General features: G+C 42.7%; 2 protein-coding genes across 4 annotated transcripts in view; one reads left to right on the top strand and one right to left on the bottom strand.

Moving 5' to 3' along the window:
- SMAD9 (SMAD family member 9) overlaps positions 1–15,817 on the top strand; it is a 42,425-nt gene extending 26,608 nt beyond the window's left edge. For all 3 annotated transcript variants that reach the window (XM_056487625.1, XM_056487644.1, XM_056487634.1), the window contains 2 exons: positions 3,370–3,626; positions 8,014–15,817. In XM_056487625.1, the coding sequence (XP_056343600.1) occupies positions 3,370–3,626; positions 8,014–8,157 (401 nt within the window). In that variant the 3' untranslated portion in view covers positions 8,158–15,817. The remainder of the gene's footprint in view (positions 1–3,369; positions 3,627–8,013) is intronic.
- A 465-nt stretch (positions 15,818–16,282) lies between these two features.
- On the bottom strand, positions 16,283–26,056 carry RFXAP (regulatory factor X associated protein; the record flags this gene model as incomplete). Its single annotated transcript, XM_056491660.1, has 3 exons — positions 16,283–20,966; positions 22,831–22,938; positions 25,409–26,056. Coding segments are annotated over 3 exons (867 nt in total), but the record flags the coding sequence as incomplete, so codon positions are not given.
- Between the last annotated feature and the right edge of the window lie 520 nt (positions 26,057–26,576).

Genomic DNA, 26,576 nt, shown 5'->3' with positions numbered 1-26,576 from the left:
TATATCCAGTCTAGACTCATTATCTTGCCAACCCAGCCTCTCACCAGTAGCTGCCTGGGAATGCATTTCCCACTGGGCTAATTAACTCTAATTGTTCCACTCCTATTATCTTGTCAACCTCACCTCATTTCCCAGGCCTAGAGCAATATTTTAATTGGTTCTTGATAGTCTAGTGTTGAATGACTGAATACAAGGGAGCTCCGAGACAAGTGTGATATAGTTTTTGTAGAAGGCAGTGGACCTGATGGCTGGAGCAGGCAGTGTTGTGCTAAGCTCCTGCACTTTTTTGGAAGATGCTTATGTTGCAGATGCTACACGTGTGTGCCAAAGTGGTTCATTGTGTGGAGTGCAAATGTATTGAACATCTATCTTACTCAGAAAATAAAGCAAAGCTTTATGTCCTATCAGTGTAAGCTGTTAGAGGGATGTAGATCAAAGCTGAGCCTGGCCCTAAAAGAAGAATGACAAAAGATCCCAGCTGTCATTTGGCAGTGTTACAGCCTGTGACTTTCTGCCCCCAGAGACAAAGAGACAGAACAGAAATAAAGTTAGGTAAATACTAATGGTCTTCATCCCTTTAAATGTGAAGATCTGTCCTAAAAGTCCTTTAAAGTCCTACACCACGAATGTGCCCAAGGGAAGGGAGCAGGCTGCCCAAAGAGGAGCTTAATATATCAGAGATCCTTAATTTTACTGCTCTTCCCTGTTTATGCAAATCCTAAAAAACCATATACAAGTGGAATACAAGTGGCACCAGTGCCGGCATGCAGAAGAGCACAGAGCAGCCCCAGAAGTGTATAGTTCAAAGGCATGGTGGACAGATGAAAGCTGCTGAAATGGATACAATTGTCACATGTTAACACGGGAGAAAAAAGAGTGAGTAAACAAGATTAGCTCAGTAGGATAAGGATATGTGATTGAATTGTCATCTAGTGTATCAGCGTGAAACCATTTCCTGGAAATACCACATCAAAGCTAAAAACAATCCAGAACACAATGCAACATCTACGAGCAATTGGACCTGTTTCAGCAGTCAGACTTCAAGGACAAAAAAGGAACTTTTGATGAGTGTCAAAAAGATGTGGATGCTTGGAGACTGCTGAATTTTCAGTTTCTGCAGGGAGCAATGAAATACCACTAAAACATATGGACCTTTGATTTCGTCTTCTATGAATACATATTTAGCTGGTTGGTTTCCTTTAGGGTGCTTTCCTCTGGTGAATGAATACTAGAATAGTAGGAGTACAACTGATTAGTATTGTATTTATTGCTTTTAAAACATTCATAAGAAAATAACAATTTAAATTGCTTCTGCTTTCAGAAGTAGCATTGATGTTTTTGTTAACGTAGCACAATTTTTGGGCAATGCCTTTGAAAGCATTCATTTTTTTTTCAGAAAATGGGTTACTTAATATACTTTGAAAACCCAGCCTTTAAAATTTTTCACCTTAGCATCTGCTGTGGTGACCCTAAATCAGTAGCTACACCTGAAGATTTGAAATGTGGTAGACATCTATGTCCTTCTTCTTCTTCCCCTACCCTCTGTTCTCCCTGCATCTGATTATTTCAGAAAGCTATATGGACTCCATCAAGGCCCTTTCTGTCCTTCCCTTTTATCCCTTTCCATGGGAAGGAAGGTGAAATGGTAAGAGCCAGGTGTGCAGCACACCCCAGTGCCTGGTGCAGTTGGAGCTGATGCTTTCCTGTCGCTGCTGTTCCCAGTGCAGTACCAGAGAGCTCCGAGCCACACCCTGCCACTCGCAGCTCCTTTCACATCTTGTGGGTGCTCAGAAGTCAAGTGATGGCTTGAAGACAGACTTAAAGGTTCCCATCTGAGTCACCCTGGAAGACTATGGGAGAGTGTATTTTTCCCAGATTCTTTTCCCACTCAATGTGCTTTCCCCTGTGCCATTCCCACTTCTGTTTAGAGGCTGGTTTTGTCCTAAGGATGTGCTGCTGCCGCTTGTTGTTGTGACTGCAGAATGATGAACAGACTGGGAATATTTAACCAGTCTTTGTATGAAAGACACCAGAAATAAAACTAATTGCAGCTGCATTATTAAAGCACAGTTACCAGCAGCTTTGCAGTCAGTCTACTGAGGCTCCGTGAACATTTATGTGTGTTTGAAGGGCATACCTAGCATTAGAGAGAAGGATTCATTTTTATTTCGTGGTGGTTTTTACAAGAACAAAGAACTGAGTTCTTCCACCTCTCTTGTCCATGGGAAAGGTTCATTTCCCCTAATCCAGCCATGGGAAGGGTGACTGGGCATTTTCACAGGATGACTTGGCTCCCTTCAGGTTGTGGCTTCATGCTCACGCTCAAGCAGTCAAGGTCCCCATTGCCACACTTGCATTGATGGAGATCTCACAAGATCTCACTGATAATAAATGTTGGTTTGTTTGTTTTGAAGTTTATTAGCTGGTTCAGTTCCTCAGCCTGGACAGCAGCCCAATCCTCAGCTGTTGCTGCCAGCATGAAAGCAGGTGTGCCAGCAGGGGCAGGGAATGGGAGAGACTTTTCAGGACCTGCACAGACTTCCATGGCTTTAAGCTGGCTCTGAGCCTGCACTCAGTAGCAGGTGGAGTGAATCACTTGGTCACAGTGCCTCTCTCCATCTATCAGCTAGAGAAGGCATCTACACGGTTATCATTTTAGAGATGATCCCCAACTTCAAGGCTGATGAATTAGGCTAAGATAAATTCTCCCACCAATTCAGGTATGTTTTCATGCAAGCAGATATCCTTCATGGATCAGTCTTTGGAGGGATAGAAGTGCTTCCACCTTAATTTCCCCAAGTCACAGTCAGAATTTGAGTTAGTATTGGTAAGTCACTTGGACACAGAAAAGTTCAGAAGAGAATCAGTAATTTTCTTGCTAAAGGTCACTTGGAACAGAATCTGATGAGTAAGTCACATCATGTAAATGCAAATACGTGGTTCTGATGAGGCAGATGAAGCAAAATACAGAAAAGCTATTTTAAGTACAGGCCAGGCTGTGTTTTAAATGTATGACAGTAGGATCCTGCAGTAAAACAACAGCGTGCAGTGAAGTGGGTCTTGGCCAGTGTGCATTTGCTTTACAGTAAAAATACATTTAGCTGTGTAATGCAATAGTGATTTTTCAGTTCTTGGATAGTTTTGATTGATGTTTAGGATATGTTTGACATGTGTTTGATGTTTATGTGTGTGTATTTTGTCTTAAAGTACTATGCTGTTGGGTAAAAGTAAAGCAACCTGCACTGAGAAACAAAAGATCCTGGATGGATCCTGAGCTTGTGTGCCCAAGCCAGTAAAACAATTAATTACTGGCAGAAAGTGTGTTGTGAGCAATGGAGAAATAATGGATGTTCTATTTTGTTTTTCAAGGTGTCCATCTTTACTACGTGGGTGGGGAGGTTTATGCCGAATGTGTCAGTGACAGCAGCATTTTTGTGCAAAGCCGCAACTGCAACTACCAGCATGGTTTCCACCCTGCCACGGTCTGCAAGATCCCCAGTGGCTGCAGCCTCAAGATCTTCAACAACCAGCTCTTTGCCCAGCTGCTTGCCCAGTCAGTCAACCACGGCTTCGAGGTGGTGTATGAGCTCACCAAGATGTGTACTATTCGAATGAGCTTTGTGAAAGTAAGGATTCTTTGCTTTCTCTTGCATCCTTGCTAGCTTTGGTGCAGAACTAGATCCCATCAAATCCAAGGGAGGATGTAGATGCCCAGCTTTTGAATAGCAATTCATACTGAATGTTTTCCAGTATTGCCTTAAACTTATAGGTGCTCAAAATCAAGAGCTTCTGTGGTCAACATGAAAATCTCTTAGATGACTAAAATTTAGGTATTCCGTAGGCTCTCTGTGGAAAATAGGCAGAGAATGCATGGTGGTGTCCCTCACTGTTCAGAAAGCCCAACTCAGAAGGGTTTAGCAACACAGAAATATTGTTACACGTATCTTAGGCAGTTGTGATCTCTCCTACTGTTACTTGCCTGCAATAGAGCTTGATAGAGCCATTGATCTGAAAAGAATGTCCTTATGTACTTAGGCTAATTTACAGTCTCACCAGTACCATAGACTGGTAAATATTGTCTCAGTCAAGAAACACTGGGTCCTTTTTCATCTCTCACTGAGCTTGCAGAGAATTATTGTTATTTGCCATTTACCTGATCCCTGACAATTATTGTCTTGCTTTCTGATGACATTCACTCTGGCCAGCCACACAACCAGAAGGGTTTCTTGCAAGCAGAACAGAAAACTCAAATGAACATTTGACCTTTCCCCTGTTATTTGGAAGAGACGGGAGGCCTTCAAAGCCATTACTATTCTGATGTCCTTCATATCTGAATTTCACAGTCTGACTGCTCCGTAGTCAGTCTTTGTGGGACTTTCTCAAATCTTCTGACTGGCTTCTCACCAGAATGAGATCTCTCAACTCCTTCTAGCACTTAGGATTTATTTACATGCCTGTTGTAGCATCTAACCCCTGAAGAGTGGCAAGTGTTTTGAGATAATTTCCAGATGATGTGATGCTAGACCAGCTTGCTATAGAGCTGCTGGGGAGAGCTGGCACCAATGTTCATCCTGCAGACTAGAGCAGTTGCACCTTAAAAGCCTGTGGTTGTGCCAGGTACCATAAAATTGGCTTGAGTATGTTCCTTTGTCTTGCAGATTTGTTTCTATACAAATGACTGAATTGAGATGATTGAATTCACATCTAAGAGACGAAAAAGTGCTTGAGGCTCAAGTCCAGTTTCCTTAAGTTCTACAGAGTTGAGTCCTACATATCCTTTTGTTCTAACTTTTTCTAGTCATCCTTGGTGACCCATCTTCTTAAGTCTTCAAGAACATTATAAGAGTGCCCTGTAATCTCTCCCAAGAGTCCAAGCCAAAATCTCCATGACTATGCTTTGCTTTGTTCTTGGGAGGGAACTGATATCTTGTTCACATACAAGCATTGAGGCAAAAAAAAAGAAAGCAAGAAACCCAACAAACAGCATTTTCTTTAATGGAAGACATGAATGGGCATGTTGTTTGTAAAGGCAGTGTAGCCAGTTATGCAATATTTTCATTATCTCAGCGATTCAGGGGCAGGCTCTTTGATGTGTTATCTGCCTCCATGCCCAGCATGGCAGCAGAAATGGTGGTGTTGATGCACTATTATAATGCTGCTGCCATATTATCACCTTGCTTTGTTGAAATAATAGCAGCTATTATTGTGCCTCAGGCACCAGAAGACCAGTGCATGGAGTCATTTTGAGCTCTTTCCCATGACGTCTGGAAAATTGCTATGCAAATTTCATCTAGACTCTTTCTTCCCAGCCTGCAAATACACTTTTCTGTATTCAGTCCTCCCAAAATATTTCCCTCCCAAGGAGTGAGCCCTCCTGTGTTCAGTCTGGGGTCAGGAGTGACCCTGGGTGTTGGGGTTGCAGTGCCCAGAAGGACCTGTTGTCTGTCAGTCCAAGAGAGCCCTTTGTGTGCTGGGCAGTGCTGTGGCTTCTCTGCTGACTCCTGTCCAGGTACTGCTGGTCACCTGCAGTCCAAAGGGCTGGAGACCCTGCCTCTGACCCCACCAATGCTTGACATGAGAAACTTGCCAGGACTGTGCCATCTTCTGGATGCAGGGCATGGGACAGAGGGAGGTGAAGGTCTTGTCCCCTCTGATGCCCTTTGTGTGCCCATGGAGCAGCTGAGGGGAGCTGAAATGTGGAAGTATCATCAGAGAGAGCAGCTTCCATCCCATGGGCACTGCTGATAACCAAAGCAGGATGGCTCTTGCCATCTCTCCACAGCTGAGGCAGCTGAAACACAAAGGGAAGAGATTGAGAGTTTCTCCAAGCCGAGTTCTAAACCCAGCAAAATCCCTCCTGCATTTCCCTGGTTCTTGGGGCTAAGGGGAACACACCCAGCAGACTTGAAAGTTCAGCACTCTGGGACATGGAGACGAGACTTGAGAGAGCTGTTGCCCACAGGAGGTGGGAACTGTTGGCAGGAGCAGCAGGACCTGTGGGGGTACCAGAATCCTCTTCCCACCGTCTGTGGAAAACACCACTGCAGCTTTTGAAGTTGTACTCACTTTATTCCCTAATTAAGAGAACTCCAGCCCTGGGCCCCTCTCAGTCCTGGGGGGAAGGAGGCTACCTGCAACCCAAGAGTGATGTACAGGGAGCACTGGGCTCCTTGCCCTCCTGGCATTTCCCTGGGGGTGCTCGAGCCAGGGACAGCATCACAGGGAGTGTTTGGCAGTTGCCAGCAGAGGGAGATGGCCAGCCACCTGCCAGGCTCCCCCAAATCTGGCACACTGTGCTTGAATCCTGTCATTGCTGTCCTCTGGATTTTCTGTCCTGCCTGTCAGCAAGGTGTGCCAGCTCCTTTGACACTTGCTCTCCTGGCTGTGTATCTTCACTGCAGTTGAGTACTTGTGACTTCACAATCTCAGAAGTCTGACTGTGCTGGCATTTTATGCAAACATTTACAGAATATCAATCTGAGGTTCTGTGAACACAGGCTCTTTCTAGTCTGATAAATGCCCTGCAGTTCAGAAAAATGCTGCCTGTTTGGAAGCACTCTTCGGGGTTTGACAGGTCCATATCTTACTTTTCTGCTTTCTTTCTTCTTTTCTTCATTAATTAGCATGGATTTTATCCAGACCACTTATGGTGACATCTCGTTAAAGTGTTGATCCCAGATTTCCAGCTATCATCTAAAGAAGTGGCTGCTCTGGCAGCCTCAGTTGTCTGAGCTGCTCAGCACTAAAATTTTGGTGACTTTGGCAGCCATCAGTCTTAATATACCTCCATATCCTTTTTTCATTACAAGAATACCAACCTGCCTGCCTATCATAATGACAGGTATGACTCAGTGACTGATCAGCATCCCACAAATGAAGATCCTCATCCTGTAGTGAGACCATGTTTTGCACATTGCCCTGTGGAAATCTGAGTTCAGTTCTGCCAGTGAGACATCTGGTGAGCTGCAAGACTGGGCTGTGACTGGCATGCCTTGTGTTGCTGTGACGTCAGGCTGCCTGCTTAGCACTGCTTGGACACTGTGCCTGCTTGTGAATCATAAATATGCTGAGTTGGAAGGGATTCACCAGGATCATCAAGTCCAGCTCCTGGCTCTGCACAGCACCATCCCCAAGAGTCACACCCACGAGCATTTTCTGAATGCTTCTTGAACTCTGCCAGGCTTGATGCTGTGATCACTTCCCTGGGATGCTTGTTCCAATGCCCAACCACCCTCTGGGAGAAAAGCCTTTTCCTAACTTAAACCTGCTCCTTGAAGCATGGGTACTTCAGGTTTTCTTTTGTCCCTGCTAGCACCCCATCCCCATCTCCTCTCAGATGCTTTATATCCCTTATCTTGCTCAAGAGAGCTGGAGAAATTACTGCAGGACTTCCCACACCAGACAGCAGGAACTCTTGTTGGGAAAGAGGACATTCAAGGATAGAAAACCTGAGGAAAATATTTCTACATAGGCTAAGTATGGTACATAGGAACTGCTGGAAGTTTCCAGGGGTTTAGATAAATACTTAGAAATTCTAAGGTCTTAGACTCACAGGATGAATCTCTACCAATACACGAAGCAGTGCCCAGGACCATTCCTAGTTCTTCTAATGAAAGAGGCTGGCCTGCTTTTTGTTGGTGCCAGACAGCAGCCTGCCAGACTTTCCTGGGCATGTCCCTGGGGTGCAAACAACAGGCACCATTCCCCATTGGCTGTTTGCAGGCAGCCAAGCTTAGAAACAGGCCTTTCCATGCCAGTTGTTCTCAGCACCTGGAAGTGTGACTGATATTTTTAATTTAATAGCATCAAGTCCCTGGTAATTATGATCACAATGACCTTAAAAAGGAGCAAAGTTTCTAAGGAAAATTATCCCTAGGATAAAGCATTAAAAATTGGGAAATTGGGTGGTGGATTATCTGTAGTTGTGTTAGACTATCAGCACTGGAGTTGTGATTTAATGTTTTGGGTGTTTTTTTTTTTTTTAAAGCACCTTATTTTTTGGTCCTTTTGTAGGGCTGGGGAGCAGAGTATCATCGCCAAGATGTTACAAGCACACCCTGCTGGATTGAGATCCACCTGCATGGACCATTGCAATGGCTGGATAAGGTGCTGACACAGATGGGCTCGCCTCACAATCCCATCTCCTCAGTCTCTTAAGAATCATCTCTAGAATTCCCTTAGGATGGATGCTATTGCAGGCAGTGGCTTATAGAATTCCCATGAACAGAAGCTTCTATATGTAGATGTATGTAGATGTAAATATATCTATACATAGTCTACTACTTTTTTTTTTTAATTTTCATTTTGTGGTTTCTAGTTACTCTGATGCCAGTACAATAAGTTTAGAAATTCAGGTATAGCATATCTGTTCTCTAGTACAAAATAAGCCAAATTCCTGCAAAAGTGTCAAACATTTCCTGTGAGCATCTTCATTCCCCAGCCAAGCCAGTAAATGGTGTAAATTCCCAGCCCTTTCACATGGGTTCAGAAACCTGGCTGTAGCTGTTCCTAGTAGGTGAAATTCACCCCTCTGCAGGCAACCAAAGTCAGATCTCTGTGCCATTTATATTCATCTTACATCCTGATATCAAGTCCAGAAGAGGACCTTAGGTGATGCACAGGACTCATGCACAGAGGTGACTTTTACCTAGTGAAACTGAAGGACTAAACTGCAATTCCAGTCTGTCTCCCTACTGCAGAACATGATGGGACAACACATCCTCTGAAGAGCTGAGGCACACCATCTCTCCTGGGATTTGGCAGGAGGAGGGAGCCCTTGGGACATGTTCAGCACAGGAAGCTTATCTCAGAGCATTCTGGACAATCCAAGTAGTCTGGTACTGTTAACACAGTTGGGTACTATACAGCTGCACTGAAAAGCAACAAGCTCCTAAGAAAATAATAATAATTGAAAATATATGCCCATAAGCTAAAAAAAAACTAATTAACTTCCAGTGCTTTTTTGCAAAGTACATACATACTTGCATAAATGTCCAGCATGTAAACTGAATCCTATCCATTCTACAGTATTGATGTAATTTGTTTTAAAGTTAGGACTGTCTGTATTCAGACTGCTGTGCTGATATCAAAGGTACACCTAAAAGAGACTTGAACTGTGATTCAGAAAAGGGAAATTAAGTGTGCATTGAAGAAGCAAATAATTACTTTATCATTCATCTTGGGAACAGGAAGCCCCACACTCAAAGGACACAATGAGAAAGAGGTGGGAGTCAGCCATGTCCGTCCCCTGTGCTGGGCCAGTCCTGGGGATCTGACTGCATTGCTCGTGTCTGAATTCAGAGGGCTTCCCTGCCAGTCCCTGCATACCTTCCCATGGATGGTCTCTCATCTTAGATACAGCTTCTTCATTTCCTGAGCTTTTGCCTTGCCTGCAGAGGATAGTGAGGCAGAGTAAGCCACGAAAAGGTGAAGAGGAATCTATGTGCAGAACCTTGACTGTGTTCCTTCTGCAAGCAGGGAAGCTTATCACCCATACCCTAATCCCATCCTTACGAAATGCTGTTCACTTGGAAACCTTTACTGATAAGACGGGTGAAACTCCTGCTACATTTTGATGGTCTTCACTTTTGCTGAAAAAGTTGAGTATTATTTCTTTCCAGGCATAATAGTCTACTGAAAATTGTTTTTATTTAAGAGTCAGAAAGAGTGATAACATCTCCAGTATCATTCCTCCATAGAACACAGTGGATGTATTAGTGGAAAAATAATGTTTTCCAGAATATTTATTTTCTTCTCACACAACATCTGGTGCCTCACATTCTGCTGCATAATTAAAAGAGGACACCTGAAATCTTCAGCAGTATCACACATGCAAAAGGAAATAACATTCACTGGAAAGAGAGTGAGTAAACTAACAGTGTTACTTCATTTGAATGCATTTGTGCAGCATTAGCACAGCACAGAAGGATAAACTGTTCTTAAGTTTGAGCAGTAATAGCAAGTTGTACAGGAAATTTATAAGTGTGAAGAACACTATTCTGTCACCATTTGATGTCAGCAGTGTCACTGTGAGATAGGAAAAACTTTACAGTCTCTTGCAGCAATGAAATCTAATAATAATAATAATAATAATAATAATAATAATAATAATAATAATAATAATTAGATATTCCAGCCATTTACTGCCATTTACTATTTAGCAGACTTTAGAGACATCAGTTTGGAAAAATGCATTTTCCTTAGCTCCCTCTGTTATAAGTGATCAGATACTGGTAATGTTTTTTAGCATGTTTATTGCCCCTCTTCTCCAGTTGCACCTTTGCTCCAGAATGAGCACCTTTTGATTTTGCTCATTCCTTTTTTTTTCTTTTTAGCAGCAAAGCACAGAGGAAATCACCTTTATTGTCCACGATCTAGCTCTGTCCCTTATCCTAGATTCTTCCTTGCCTTTTAGGCTGAAATATCCTTCCCTTTTACTATAGAGAGAAGCCTAGGAGTTCCTTTTAGACATTCCCAGCATTGTTACCTTCCTCACAGCGAGCAAAAGGAAATGTTCTAAGGTGCACCTGCTTTGGGCAGTTCCAGAACCTGGTTTTCCCTTGATGCTGCAGAGAAAAACTGGATGGCCAGTGAAGAGAAGCAGCTTCTTCTGGGGCATTATTTGTTTCCTCACAAGGTATTTCAAGTAGGTGAAATACACTCCACTCTGAGCATGCTTGTGTCTTCCCACTGAGTATAACGGGAACCCAGGCTCACAAATGCAGACTGCTGCACTGGATGTATCCAAAAACAGATGAGGGAAACCCTAAGGAAGATGTGGTGACTTTCCCAGCCTAGTAATGATGCTTGCTCAGTAAGTGTTTGTTTGGTTTAAATGGAAGTTGGTAAAATCAGAGCAGTTTTTCCTTTCCTTTATGTCTACTTTTATGTAATCATTTTACAAATAGGATTTGGCTTCCATGCAGTCCATACATGCACCACATTTAATGTAGTCACCTTAATACTCCCTTACTAGTAAGAAAAGAGGCATTTCTGGAGCATGATTCTCCTGACCCATTTAAAATGCCTGTATTAGGATGAGATGAATTTCAGCAAATTTAACTATTTGCCGAAAACTGGATCAAAGCACGCGATTCTGGGCAATTCTGGCAACAGCCATTTCAGTATTTAGCCTTGGGGAAGGCTGATACCACTGTGTTAGTTGTTTCCTATTTTGGTGGTTTCTGGGGGCTTAGCTCACTGTGCTGTGCAAACATGCAGAAGCTAACAGCTCCTCCCCAAAGCCCACAGTACTTGAGAGAAGAGGTAACAGTGGATGAGAAAAAAAATGTAAATAAGATGACTCCTGCCCAGATGCAGAGATAAAAAGCAAGGCTAATAAACCACTAATAAACCACTTTCTCTTTGAACAAAGTTTCTTTTACAGGCTTCTCTAGTGTGTGTGAATTTAAATTGGTTAAAAAATCAGATTTCTTAGAATTTACAGCAATATAACTTTGGATCTCTAATGTCTTCCCCAAAGGAGATAACTTCTGCTGAAAGGTCTTCATGAACCTTTAAGCCTGTAGTCAATTTAAAGTCATTATAAATGTACTACTCATTAATACTCAAGCTTTCTCAAGGAGATAGTCTTCCTGAGAGATTTAAAACCACTTACAGCAAGACTCCTTAGTTGAAGGCAGATTTTTAAAATGTTTTTTTTCAGTCATCAATGGTTCATAGCCTCTTAAAAGTTTCTGTTGAGGAGTACCATGCATCAGCAGGCAGTGGTGGGAGTCTAATGAGGCAGAGGAGTAAAGCACATTCAGCATGATATGTAGACCACTTGTTTTCCTATTAAATAGGAAAGCCCAGGGAAGATGACTTTAGTTGCTGCCAGTGCTTCAGCAGCACCAGTACTAACGTGCTGTTTGCACCCAGAGGTGACAGGAGCAAGTCTCACACTGACTGCCTGGAGCCATTCCATGGCACTGCTGCTTGGGTGGCTCAGTCCCATCCCCTTGCCTTGGAAAGCTGCCCAGGCACAGCACAGCAGTGGCTGTAGCACTGCAAGGTGCAGCACGTGCTTTCCCTCCCCATCAGCGGCTATACCACCAACGTCTTTACTCCTCATCAGAATGCTCAGTTGGAAGGATAATGTATCAGAAACATAAAGGGGAACTGTGGCCCAAAGTAGCACCAGCTGGAGTTGAGGAAATCCCTTCCATGTCTCCAGCAGGTGTACTGTGCCAAGACTTTCACTGCCCTGAGCAGCTTTCTGCAAGCAGTCCCTGTCTGGAGCAGGGTGTCAGACTTGATGCCATGGTGAGATCCTTTCCAGTATACTCTGGGTCTCTGTGGAGGTTCACTGATAACTGGTTGCCACAGGAAGGAGCTCTCTGTTAGCAGAAGTTTCAGGATGAAACATGTTTCTCCTTAGCTATTTTATATAAGTGTTCCCTCAGCATAAAATCAGCACTCCAAACATCTCTCACTGTGAACATCATCTTCACCACACCCCTTTTAAAATGCAGAAAACAAGGCATTTGTGACTGTAACCTTATCTAATCTGCCCTTGTTCTTCCTGGTTTACAACACCCACCTTTGTCTATCAGCTCTCAATCTCAACAGTGACTAAGGAGTTGCACGAACAGCTGGATTTACAGAGGCAGCTCAGGCAGACAGTTTGCTTCTTGACTGCATGGAAACAATTAATAAAACAGTCTGATCAATTTAGGAACTTTAAAGGGGTATCAAGTATAAGACAATTTTCTTGGATTAAACTGCTCTGGTGCAACTATAACTTTTAGGAATCTTCTGTACTAGTCACCTCTTCTCCTAGCTTCCCCATAACCTAACTTAGTACAACCAAAATCAAATACAAGAAAAAAAGGTCAATGAGTCATAAGGTAATTAGATACCATTTCTCAAAGTTGAGAAGTGTTGCCCAAAATGTAGATTTATATCATGAGAAGGCCATGTAGTTATAGGACAAGTGGGTAATGGCTTTAACTGAAAGAGGGTAGTTTTAGTTAAGATATTAAGCAGAAATTCTTTATTGTGAGCGTGAGGAGACACTGGCACAGGAAAAGTTGTCCCAAAAAGAGTTGTGAATGCCCCATCCTCAGAAGTGTTCAAGGCCAGGTTGGATGGGGCTTTGAGTAGCCAGGTCCACAGGAGGGTATCCCTGCCCATGGCAGGAGGGTGAGATTTGATGATCTTTAGAGGTCAATTCCAACCCAAACTATTTGATGATGATGATGATGTCCCAGATGCCCGCCAAGCCAGAAGCAAGACTTCCTTGCTCTGGAGAAACCTGGAGAACAGGCTGTTTCTTGAACATCTGAACCCAAGGCCTTTGGAGTGAGTGGAACACCCCACTGAAGGGGCTGAGAAAGTTTTCACAAAGGATTTACAGTTCATGGGTGTTCCCCCAGTAGCCAGAAATGCACTGAGATGATGAAGAGACTGAGGATGAGGAGGGAGTATACAGCCAGGTAAGCCCAGTGGTCATCACTGGAGGCATCAAGGCAGTACATGCTCGGGCAGCCACTCTGTTCACTAGAGCTTTTTATATTCAGATCTGAACTAATCGTCAAGGCCTGTCTTAGGAGCAGCTTGGAGTACCACAATCCTTGCTCAGGTTTTTCCCTGGGAAGGTGTGCCAGCTTCCTGATTAAGCCATTCGATACAGTGGGGCAAATGGTGTCCCACGTGCTCCAGAGAGTAAGCTCTGGTTGCATTTGGGAACCATGCTTGGAAGATTACCCTCTGTCTCACCACAAGATTAATGAGGAGCTCAGCTTTGGGGCACTGTTCAAGGACACAATAAACACATCTAGTATGTGCTCCTCAAAGAAAGATGCAGTCAGAACAGAAACTGCACAACTGAAAGATGTGGACTATATATGGAGAGAGCATCGAACCTGGGAATTGTGACAAACCAGCTAATTTCAAGATAAGGTGGAAATTGCCATTCTCAAAGGAAAACAGTCAGCAGGAACCTTCATGAGGACTCCTGACTATGAAATCACATTTTTAACAGTACATAAGGATGGACAAGTGTGCTTCCCTAAGAGCAATTGAGAGATTAAGCTACTATGAAAAAAGAGCTTGACAGAGTTGGTCTCATCTTACAGCAGGGAGAGAGATTCTGTAAGACTTTAGATCCATGAACAAAAAACTTCTCAGCCTGGAAGGTACATTGCAGCCACTGAAACAGGGTTTGTTCCTCATGGCAACTCCAAGAGTACCTTTGTTCAAGATACAGGAAGCCTGAGTGGCCATTTAGTCTTTCTTCAGTTGAGAGAAATCGCTTTGTGTCTCTAGTACAGACAGACACTTCTGCATGTTGAGGACCAGCACAGAACACAGCCTTTGGTTTGCACCCATCATCTACCACAGGAAGCTCCAGAAGAGCCAGGAACAGCCAGAATCCTGCCATGTGTTCACCCCAGGGCTTCCCAGACACCTTGCCCAGGCGTGCCTTACATTACAATGCCATACTGATGCCACACTTCTCTGCCAGGGAGGTGAGACACATGAGAATCCTAGCAGGAGAACACCTCCACTTGCAGCTGGGCCATGCTTGCAAACTTGGTGCCTGTGCAGATGAAATCTAATTTGCAGGCCATGTCTCACGCAAGGTAGACATATCCACTGTTCTCCAGAGTCAGCTACTCTTCCTTTACAGTCAATGTGAACATTTGCAGATAATTGTGAACACATTCTAGATCTTCAGTCATAGTGTTTTTAATACCCATGGATGCTGCTACTTTATATTCTATGTTAGTATTCAAATAATATTGCATATGAATAGCATAGGGTAAAATAGACCAACCAGTTAATAATTTTAAATACAGACCTCATCAGCAAAGAAAATCTAGAAAAACCTTGGTAAAATCTGACCCCTTGCACTTTCACAGTAGTGAGCGAGCACATCATATTTCAAAGTGGTTTATTTGATGCTGATGTGTGTGTTGTCTTATTCACAGTTATGTCCATGAGAAGCTTTGCAAATGAGAGCAAGGGAACAAACAATGATGAGCAGAGATAATGTGCATTTAGACATTTTTTCTTGACTTACTCAAGCAATTGGAGTTTTTAATTATTTATAATACTTTAAAAGTACAAATTAAATGTACCACAGCCTGCTTTCTGCAGATAAGTCAGTGTTAGCAATTTAAACCTTCATTTCATATCACCTCTGTGATATAAATGGGGCTGAGAAGTGAGAAAAGAAAGAGAAGAAACAGGCCTTATTGTGTGGATCAATGAAGCCATGAAGTTGCAAAGCTCTACAAAAGGAGCTAAAATGATGGATTTGAGCAAGGTGTGTTAACTATGGGGTTGTGTTGACTGTGACCTATCAGTCTGGTGAGAAAAGCACTGAGTCATCCGTAGATTAACAAGAGTCACTGATGTCTATGAATAATTCTGCCCTCTGTTTCCCATCAGAAGCAAAGCAAAACATCTGCACTATCCACAAGTATTACTTATGGTTTGAGACATTCTGTAAACCAGCGTAGGTCGCTGTATAAAGAACAATACTTGGGTCTTGCCTCTGGAGAATGAAAAATTGCAGACATAGCTTCAGGAGGGCAAAAGATCCAGGCAGCTCAGAGTCCTCCAATCAGCCCCAGAATACTCTGTTCCATGCTGTGTTGTACCAAGGATGGAACGACTGCTAACCAAGGGGACACTTTCACAAGCATTCCTCCTGCTGCATTTGATTTGAGGCATTCTGAAGACAACACATTTAATCTGAACAATACACTTTTTAATGCACTCCACTTTCTTTGGCCGGAATTATTCTATTGTAAAAGGGATTATTCACGTCTTGTGTTTTACTGTTAATAAAGACATTTCTGTTTTAAGAGCTCCTTCCCTTGTTGTTTCCCATTCTTCTCTTTTAAAGAGATTGGCTGTAGGTCCCAGTATGACCACAAGTGGCTTTGGGAACTGGAGCATTTAGAAAACCTTTCTTTATTCATACAAATCAGTCTTAGGCAAGAGGAATTAGTAATTGCATTAAATGAGTAATGGATGCTTGACAGAAGAAAATGTATTGAAAATTAATTCAGCATAAAATCTCCATGTACAGTATATGAATCCCTCACTGTCCTGTGGTAGATTTGATGATTCATGAGGATGGTTAAATTTTTTTTTGATGGGGACAGCTTTGATCTGACAGGCAGTCAATGAACGGTGATGCTGCCCTGTGACAGGAGCCTTCCCTCTGGACCAGACTGACATTAGTGGAAAGACAGACTTGGAGCTGCATGGCTCTCTAATTGCTCAAGAACAAAGAAAGATATAGTAAGAATGTAGTCTTACAGAAGTGTCATGTTTTCATCTTCCTAAAATTCAGATTTATTCTGCAATTCCAAAAGGGAGTAGACAACATAAAGGACCTCAGAGTTATGCAGACAGTGCTGGCTTGGGAATCCCATCCAATCTTCTGCCCAAACAGGAGCACGCTGCTACCAGCACATCTCCCAGCGTCTGCACCAGCCTGATGGTGCTGCTATCACAGACTACCAAAATACAGAATAGGTACTGAACATGCCTGTGCACAGCTTCAGCAACTTCCCTTTGTTTTGACATAAACAACTTGTTCAGCACTGTCTTAACAAACATGCCCTGTGCCCATTTTCTGCCCTGATGGTTTGGGTCTTTTAAAAGTTTAATCATATTTCTCCTCACAAATGAGCTGTTCATCTTTTATAAGTTGACCATTTCAAACAAAATCAAATACATTATTCTACAAATTTTCCCAATTATGTTTTCACATATATTCTTATATACTAAAAAGTAACTTGATTTTGCTTAAATCTAAAATAACTTTCTATAACAAGACTTTGAAAAGCAAAATGCCACCTAGTCAAAACTGGCTATTTTAGCACAGGAAGAAAAACCCATACAAATTTAACAAAACAAAAAAGAACAGACTTTTTCTAAAAGAAAAACCAAATATTTTACTCACTTATTGGTCCAGAACTGTTTGTACAAAGTTTTTCAAGTTCCTTTTTAAAGAACAATTTGCACAATGCTAAATACAGTAAATCCCTACAGAACAAGTTTTGTACATACAAAAAGCAGAGCTTGTAAAAATCCCTAAGACTAACAAATACTGCTGAAAGAGATATTATTTAGTGGCTCATACTGCTACAATATAAAAGTAGTCCTTGATAATAAGCACCTAACCCATTTGGATAAACCTTTGTTCAGAAGTGTGGCTTAATACAAAACTGTTTTTACAAATAAAACATGGGATTTAACACTTACATAATACAATGTTTGGATTCTTAACCCAGTCAATTGCAAGTTCATTTTAATTGGCTGAAAACCTGTGAAGTTTAGCACTGCAGCTGATTAAAGATCTGTTGTCTTAATAAAAGAATTGTAACTACACCTTTTTGAGAAGAAAAAGACTAGATTTTGAATTACTTACTATTATGAGGTAAAAGCTTTAAAATTTAATTTAAACACTTAAAGATTAGTGGTATTCTAATCGGTAATTAAGTTATATTTCACATATAAGAAATTAGAAATTTCAATTAACTCCATGTAACAATGTCCAACTTCCAGTTTCATACTTTTCACCTAATACTTTTTAAAGCTTTTTGCCATTTATCACTTTAAGAACTTTTAAATGCAAATTCTTTTACATGCTATGCACAATGAAGCATTTCAAACCTACTCAGCTTGCAGATAATGAACAGATGAACTTGTACTTTTCTGAACTGCTGGATTGACTTCTTGATGTCAATGATTGTCTTGATGACTTCTTTAGTGCAAGATTCTACAGGACATAAATTTCTCATATCCCTGAGCAATTGCTGTTAGGTAATGCCACTGGACTGACTCAACTTCAGAACTTTGTTTCACAGTGTCCACGGAAAGTAACTGACTTCCATCAATGATTGTCATCAAAGACTGACTTTAACTGTAAATGTTTATATAGAAAAATGTCAATTTATTATAACTTTGGTAGGAAAAGGGTGCACAGCTAAACACTGCTACCACAAACAAATTTTTATTAACAAATTAAATATTAATTTGTCCACCAGAGCTGGACAAATCATTGAGGCTGCTGAAGGAGAGAAGGCAAGTCAAGCCAGTTTGCAGAGGCAAAAGCCATCCAAACTAGCTAGCCTCAGAGACTGTTGACCAAGGAAAGTGACCTGTCTCTATTCTGACTCCTGGATGGTGGCTCATGTCTTGTGGAGGTGGCTGCAAAAATGGAAGAAGACCAATTGGCATCGCAGGGATAAACCTATCTGGGATGGACTACACCTGCACTTGGGCAGGACATCAGTGCACAGGCCCAAAACATGACTGCAAAGGTACATCAGGTAGATGTTCACATGCCCAAAAAACATGCCACTGTGGTGCCTTAAGTTTTAAGTTTTTCTGTTCTGGTTTGGTGTGCAGCTTTTAGTTTTATATTAAGGGTTACTAGGATCTTTTCACAGGGTGGTGAAGACAAAATAGTCCTATTCCAGCTGGGGACTAAAGGACAATCTCTTCAAACTTCAGGCCCTAAGCATAAACAAAGTGAAAAGAGGAAGGTGGGCAAGCAAGCAAGCAAGGAGGATGAAACTTCATGATTTGAGGCTATTAATTGGACAGTTGACTCCTGCATGCCAATGGACTAAAACCTATAAAAATGTGAGATCTTGTGACAAAGCTCTCTTTTGCTTCCATCTTGGAACCATCTGGGCAGGGCCACGACTATGAAGGCCTTTCAATAAATATCCATTTTATTCCTCTTAACTCTGTCTAGCCTCTGTTCCAGCTCCTCTAGGCATCAACTGAAGAACATCAAAACACTGAACAGGTAGATAAGGCTGCCAAAACTGAATTAACTTAGGTACACTCGGACTGGGAGTGGAAGGGTGAGCTATTTATAACCTGATGGGGCCATGAAACATCAGCTGCAACAGACAGATGGGCTCATCAAGGGATGGACCTGACCATTGCACAGATCATTCATGAATAAGAAGCATATGCTGCAATCAACCAAATCACTGAAATAAACTTTCCCTGGAACAGAGAGCAGCAGGTGGGTTTCCAGTATGGTAAGGCCTGGCAAACTGAACCATTGCCATAAACACACCAAGGCAAGAGCTACATACTCATCATGGTAGAGGCAACAACTGGCTGGCAGCATACCCTATAAATTATTGCCACTGCTCAAGACACCATCTCAGGTCTTGAGAGACACATTTTGTGGCAACATGGTACTCCAGAGAGAATCGAATCAGACAATGGGACTCACTTTCAAAATAACCTCATAAACTCTTGGGCAAGAAAACACAGCACTGAGTGGACATCACATCCCTGATCACTCATAAGCCTCTGGAAAGACTGTGTGATATAACAGACTGCTGAAGACTGTTTTGAATGTTATACAATGGGGAATGGAAGGATTGGGATGCAAGTTTAACAGAAGCCACTTGGCTCATTAACACTATGGGATTTGTGAACCTCCCTGGTCCTGCCCACACAAAACCCCCACACACTGGGGAAGATTAGGTCCCCGTACTATACATGGGAAGTGGCTGGGAAATTCAGAGTGGATTCATCTCCCTATAAGAGAAGGTAAACCCATTTATGGGATTGTCTTTGCCAAATGCCTGGGTATACTTGGTGGGTAATGCAGAAGGATGGGGAGACCTGGTGTGTGCTCCAAGGAAATTTAACCTTGGGGGGAAAATAATTTGTGGTGTAAGTTGTATGTTGCAAAAGTAAAGCAGCAAAAATGACATTAACTGATGAAGCATGAATTTTGTGAGGAATAAGGAGAGTGGGAGGCACAGGGGCAATGTTGGTGCCCAACAATTAAGTGTGCTGCTTCTCCTGTTCTGAGCACCCTTCTTGATGGAACCTAGCCCAAGTCATGGCCTGATTTTGGATATCTGGAGGGGTGAGGATGCTCTTGAGATGGGAAAATAATACCTGAAGGGAGCCTAGAGGAAAGAAGGGAGAGGGACTTTTTACAAGGGTGTGTAGGGAGAAGATAAGGGGAACAGATTCACACTGAAAGAGAGCAGGTTTAAATTAGATATTAGGAAGAAATTCTTTCCTGTGAGGGTAGTCAGGCACTGGAACAGGTTGCTTAGAAAAGCTGGGTACATATACCCCCTCCCTGGAAAGCGTTCAAGGCCAGGGTGGATGGAGCTCTGAGCAACTTGGTCTTATGAAAGGTGTCCCTATTCACAGCAGGGGAGTTGGAACTTGATCATCTTCGAACTGTTTAGGAATACATCTGGTGCAGGTAGCTCTTTGCATAACAAAAGGCATGAAGATGAGTAGCTAGCCAGGTGAATGGATGCAGGGCCATGGCAGGAATGGAAGACTCAGGAAGAAGAGCAAGGCTTGCCTTAGACTGTGATGGTATAAAAGCCCAGGAGTTCCTTTGTCTGAGATCCCTCCTCTGAGGCACCAGCCTAGGCAGTTTCTGTGTTATTACACTGTTAATAAATTGCTTTATAGAACAAGGTGTCTGAGACTGGGGTCAAACCAGTAAGGGAGCCTGGTCTGACTGCAAGCTGGATGTGCAGGGAGTCAAGTGGGGCACCTGCCAGATCACTGAAGCTACCTGAAGTGAAGGAGCTTTGGTCCCAGAAGTTAAAAAGTCTGTGGCACTGGGAGAGTGAATGTCAGAGAGTCTCATGAATGGTCAGACTGGGAAGCTTACATAACAGAAGCCAGGCCATTCTATGATTTGCTCAGAAGTTTGCAGGCACCCAAGCAGCTCAAAACCTCAAAAGTGCAAACAAGAAACAAAAACATAACAACAGCAACTTCCATTTTTGTTTAAACACTGAGATTCTTTGTATTTATACAAAATACAGATCCTGTCCCTCCTTCAGCACCAGACTCATTTGCAGATCATTGATCTTTCCTCATTACCCAGGTGCTCCTTGAAACTGCTGCTGCCTTTGCTCCAAAGCTTGTTGACTTAACAGTTGCTGTTGTTTCTGTAGAAACTGCACTACTTCTGGGCTTCTGAGTAGGGACTGAAAGAGAGAGAAAGTGAACTTTACTTTACAAAACTCACATATGTTAAATAGCTACCATTGTAATATTTTTTCCATTACATTCATTTGCACATTATCCACTATTGTTGCTTAATATCACAAAAACCCTGTAAGTATAGCAAACAGGAGTAATCTATTGATGTACTAGAACCAAAACATCACAATTGTGCTTTGGTTCTACAGCTGTGCTTCAACTGAGCTAATTTCTACATTTCCCACTGTAGATAGCTCAAAAAACAGTTTAATAAAATGAATAATATATTGTAATCCTGCAGCAAAGCTTATGTGCCAGAGTTCAAGCATCAGTACTACACCCATAGCACATATTTTAGTTTTAGGCAGTCCTGCCTAAGGGACTAGGAGCAGGGAGTTGGACTCCATGATCCTTGTGGGTCCCCTCCAACTCAAGATACTCTGTCCAGAATTTCCCAACATTTCAAAACATCAGTCCATCCACTGGAAGTGAGTTAAAAAACTACTCTGCATTCAAAAGACAAAAGTATCTAAAAATATTTGCATCTGGCTCCTGGAACAACTTGGGTTGCTCACTCTCATTCCTGCACAGTGGCAGCATAAGTAATTATAAGGTTAAATGGCAAATAAGATTGGGAAGTGATGCTTCCAAAAATTAATACAGGAAAAGGTTTTTCAGCAGAATGAATTCCATAGATGCTTATTCATTTTCCATGGTCACTGCATTGGTATAACCAAAGAGGTATTGTAACTGCAAGAGGAGAAAGAGAGAAGCAAGAACGAGATCAAGGAGAATCTGAATTTCAGGAATGCTGAAAGGAATCCTGAGTTCTTAAAGAGTCTTGACATAATTAGTGCAAAAGCTCTGAACATCTACTAAAAGAGCTTCTGGTTGCTGTACTTCTATAAAAAAAATGTTTAATTCATAAGATACCTTTCAAATTTAATTAAAAGCCACATCAATACAAACAGGAAAGGGGACAGCAAGCCAGTAAGTGGGACATGAAGAACAAGAGATAATATGAAAACTTCTCCATAGTTCATTACTTGTTTTCTTCATAAAAAGTGAAAAGCTATGAATACTCCTCTCAGTTTCAGACACAATCACTAAAAAGGTACTATCATTGAGAAAGAATTATCAAGAAATACATCTAGGTAGTTGTATACTTAAGACTGACATGATGTTTGAGGCTTTCCAAATTTCTGAACAAACACTACAGCCCTATATAATGAGGATTGTTAAATTGTATTGCACCGGTAACAGAAAGAAGACAAACAGTCCCAATAGCTTTTAAAGAATAGGGACTGCAAAAACATGCAAAAAAGAAAGTAGTAATGAAGAAGCCTGAACAAACTGTAGGTACTGAATGATTTCTCTGCACTGGGCTTAACTTGTTAAAGGAGAAAGCAGTGTTAAAAAAACTTATGAGACAAGCCATTCACGCAGTCTGCAAATAATATAAATCACACTGTTTGCTTTGAGTTTGCTTTATCAATGCATATATACACAACTTTAAGTTTGATATGATACATCTACAACTTTTAAAACACACCATAGTAAAGCTTACATCATTGTTGTACCTAAGGCTTTGAGTTAACAAGCTATAATCATCTCAGTTATACAGTAGGCACTATTTACCCTAAAGAAACCACCACATCTGTTACTACCAAAACTTCAGATCATTAAATTCAGTCATCCCATTATTCTTCACAAAAAGGCTGAAGCACACCTCTCTGAAGCATGTTTCAAATTTGAAAATATGCACATGCAGTGCATGCTTATTAGACTGATTTTCTTTTTCCACAATGGTGACAGGTAAACATTGTTACACTGCCTTTGAGTTCAAAACCTCTTGAAAACAAGACTTACCAGCCTCTTTTTATTCAATACTTGTTCTAAAAGAGTAGGTCTTGCTGGGCGATCTCCAATGGATCCTGTTCTCTGCTTTGAAACAGATGCTGAACCTTCAACACTATCCTGCACATGACAGAAAACAAAAAAGGGTGGTCAAACTATAAACTCTGATACAGTGATACACAGAAAATCCCAAGAGTAAAGAACGTTTGCCTCCTTAATCTGCAGAGGAAAGTAACAGCACATGAATGGAAATCTATCTATTTAAGACCTGGCCTCTTCTTTCCAACTCCTTTCACTACTTCAGCAAGAGTGAAGCAATGCAGGTGAGTTAGTCTTCTATACTGCAAAACTAAACAGGTTACTAGGGCTAGTTAATGTCTTCAATTTATTTAATTGCATTTCTTAAAAAGGAAGTAATTCACAACAGGTCAGCCTCCAGCTTGTGAAAATGAATGATATTTACCATTTGTAATTGGGCAGGAATGACAACAATCCTTGTAGTACCAAAACAAAACATACTTGAGAACACGATGATGAACTCACCAAAGCCACAGGCTGTTTTGTTTTCACCAAGTTTATTCTGTTCCCTGTACAATCAACAATCATCTGAATTAGACATACTACAACTACATGGATCTACAATCTGCTATAAGGAAAATATAAAAATTTTGGAAAATTTCAACAATGTTGAATCCTATGTGTATTACATTCAAAACTTACTGACACTTCCATGTACCTCAAAGGGTTCAAAAGCAGGAACAACAAAAAACTATCTCAGTATCTTTCACTTCTATCCTGTCCAAAGAAGTGAAAAACAAAACTTCTACTAGGAACTTCTACTGAAAATGGCCTTAATAAACACCACTGCAAAAAAAAAAAAAGGTAATTTCAGCACTAAATACCCTGCTTTCTTGCAAGTTCAGGCCCTAACTTCCTTACATTCAAAGCACTCACACCAACTGGGAAAAGAAAACCCACGCTCTTCCAACATGCAATAATCACTATTTCATGCTACAGATCGAAAAGTTTTACCTCACCACTACATGAAATGAAGGATTTTTACCCTTCTCCCATACTGTCCCCTTTTCTGAACTAGCATAAGTATTTGTGTAGACACATCATGAATGGAGCAGGATGAACTATCAGGAAAGAAAATGAGAAAAGTCATGCTTGTATTATAAATCTAAAATTCATTCTCCTCTTGAATAATGTGTGTAGCTTCTCTTACCTCACTGAAAAGAGAAGTAGCTACTAGAATTAGAAAAGGCTCACAAAACAGCACGAATTATAAAAGTGCATAACTTTTTCCTTGGAAACAACTGTACTATGCCTTTTCAATGAGAGAAGGAAAAAACTTAGAGGCAAGCCTTCCAAGTATCACAAACACAAAAGGAATTGTTCTAATGTAAACACTACCTGGCAAATTAGGTTGACACCAACAAGATTCAAAAACAAGGTGAGTATTCAAAAACCAGGTAGCAGAACTGAAGAAACTATCAGAATATAACAGAGGCTCAGAGCTTAAAAGGGTTCAACAAAAATCCTAAATACTGTATGGAACATGTATCACTTATAGTTAAAGAACACATCAGGAAAACCTCAGCAAGTCCTCTGAACCGAAAGAGAAGACGAGAGAATATTCCCTAGCAGCATCATGTACACTTTCCTTATTTAAAGCACCTGCCTCCTGGCTTTTACAGACATGCAAAAGAAGGTTCTTTTGTGTGACACCCAGTATGGTTACTATATATTTACATGAAAGAAAACAGAAACAGGAAAGACTTTGATGGTCAGTTTGCAGTCAGATCAGTTCCCAGTCACAGAACTCCAGATACAGCTGTGATGACATAAAAGGGCTGCTTTTAGCAGGAGCGCCAGGTAAGATTTTTTTTTTCTTCTGGCACTCACTATTTTACACCTGCCCCTTTGAGCATAAACTGCTCAGCACCTTCAAGTGTAAAACTATTTCCCTTTTTTGGTCTCATCTAAATACAAGATCCCAAACACTAACTCTGTAAAAGTGACCATCAGAGAAGTGTGTGGTCTTAGTTGAGTCACAAACTGTAGGAAAAAGAATATTTAAAAAGTTGAACGTTACCATCAGTTTTCCCACTGACAGGAATTCACCATCTAAACAATACACATAAGCTTATTCAAGTTAAATGCTTGTTAAATGTTTAGCTGTCATTTATATAAGAGTAATAACCAAAAAGCGTCTTGAGGAACCTACACCACTGATTTTTATACACCTGATACCAGATGGCCTCTGTGACTTTAAAACCCCATGCTTCAGCACCAGCTGAGAAACAAGTCTGGTATCTTTCTCTCACCTATACTTTTCTACCGGAGGAAAAAAAGCCACGCTGCAAGCGAAGCATCTCCTAGCGATATATCTTTTCCTGGAATCTTCTGGTATAGCTGTAAGCTTCTAAAATTTACGTCAGAGCAGAAAACAAACAGTTTGCTCTGGCGAACAGGAGGAAGAGCGAGCTGTAGGCCGGCCCTAGATCAGCTCCCTTTCCCCCGGCCGTGTGACAGAGCCCGGCATTCCAGGGAGCACCCGAGGCTGGCCCCGCCGCCCCCGCCTCACCTCGGCCCGCGGGCCGCCCCCCGCGGCCGCCGCCCCGCCGCCCCCCAGGGCCTGGTCGCTCTTCTTGCGCTTGTACTTGTCCTTGTAGATCTTGTTGCGGTGCCGCTTGCACATCCAGGGCTTGCGCTGCTTCACCACCTGCGTGGTGGTCTCGCTGCAGCCCTCGTACGTGCAGCTCTTGCACTCGCCGCCCGCCGCCGCCTCGCCGCCCGCGGCCCCCGGCGCCGCCGCCTCCTCCTCCTCCAGCTCCTCCGGGCTGGCCGTGCTCTCGCCGCCCGCCGCCTCCGCCTCCTCCTCCACCACCTCGATCTCGCCGGTGGTCCCCAGCTCGTAGAACACCATCACGCCGCCGCTAGCGGAGGGCGGCAGCTGCGGGTCGGCGCTCGGCTGCAGCACCACCCCCCCCGCTCCCTCCTCCTCGCCGACCGGCTGCATGACATACAGCGTCAGCTGCTGCTGCTGCTGCTGCGGCGGCGACGAGGAGGAGGAAGAGACGGAGGAGGTGGGAGCGGCGGCGGGGCTGCCCTGCAGGGCGGCGGCGCCGTGCCCGGCCCGGCCCGGCCGGTCCCTGAGAGCGCCGCGCCTCCGCCGCGCATGCGCCCCAGTAACGGCGGGAGGGGCCCCGGTAATGGCGGCCCCGCCCCCGGTAATGGCGGCCCCGCCCCCGGTAATGGCGGCCCCGCCCCGGCAATGGCGGCCCCGCCCCGGTAATGGCGGCCCCGCCCCGGTAATGGCGGCCCCGCCCCGCCCTGAGGGAGTTTGCGGAGCGCTGCCGTGTAGCCTTTGTGGCCGTGTTAGAGCCGCCGGTGCGATTTGGCCCCGCGTGGTGGATGCTCGTGGTAGAAAGGAGCTGTGGAAGCCAGAGGGTCTGCAAGTGCAATCAGGAAGTTATATGAGTATATTACACGCTTGGAGTGGGAATTGGTTTGTTAGTCCCTGACACACGGCAGTGGGTTTTGGATAAAGGGGCAGGGTGAAAGGAAAGAGGGAAAAGATGAATTTAAGAGGGGGTGAAGGGTCAGAGAGAGGAAAAGAAAAAAGAAAATTTAAAAAGGAGAAAAAAGAGGTGCTGCCCAGGCTTGGAGCGCGGTACCAGGTTTCTCACTTTCTACGCAAATTAATTATCGTGCGCACTCTGTTCTTTCAGATCTTTTGGGAAGCAGCTCAA

The sequence above is a fragment of the Oenanthe melanoleuca genome, chromosome 1, assembly GCF_029582105.1.
Source record: "Oenanthe melanoleuca isolate GR-GAL-2019-014 chromosome 1, OMel1.0, whole genome shotgun sequence".
Taxonomy (NCBI): domain Eukaryota; kingdom Metazoa; phylum Chordata; class Aves; order Passeriformes; family Muscicapidae; genus Oenanthe; species Oenanthe melanoleuca.
Note: the sequence above shows the minus strand (reverse complement) of the source record. Positions and strands in the feature narration are given on the sequence as shown.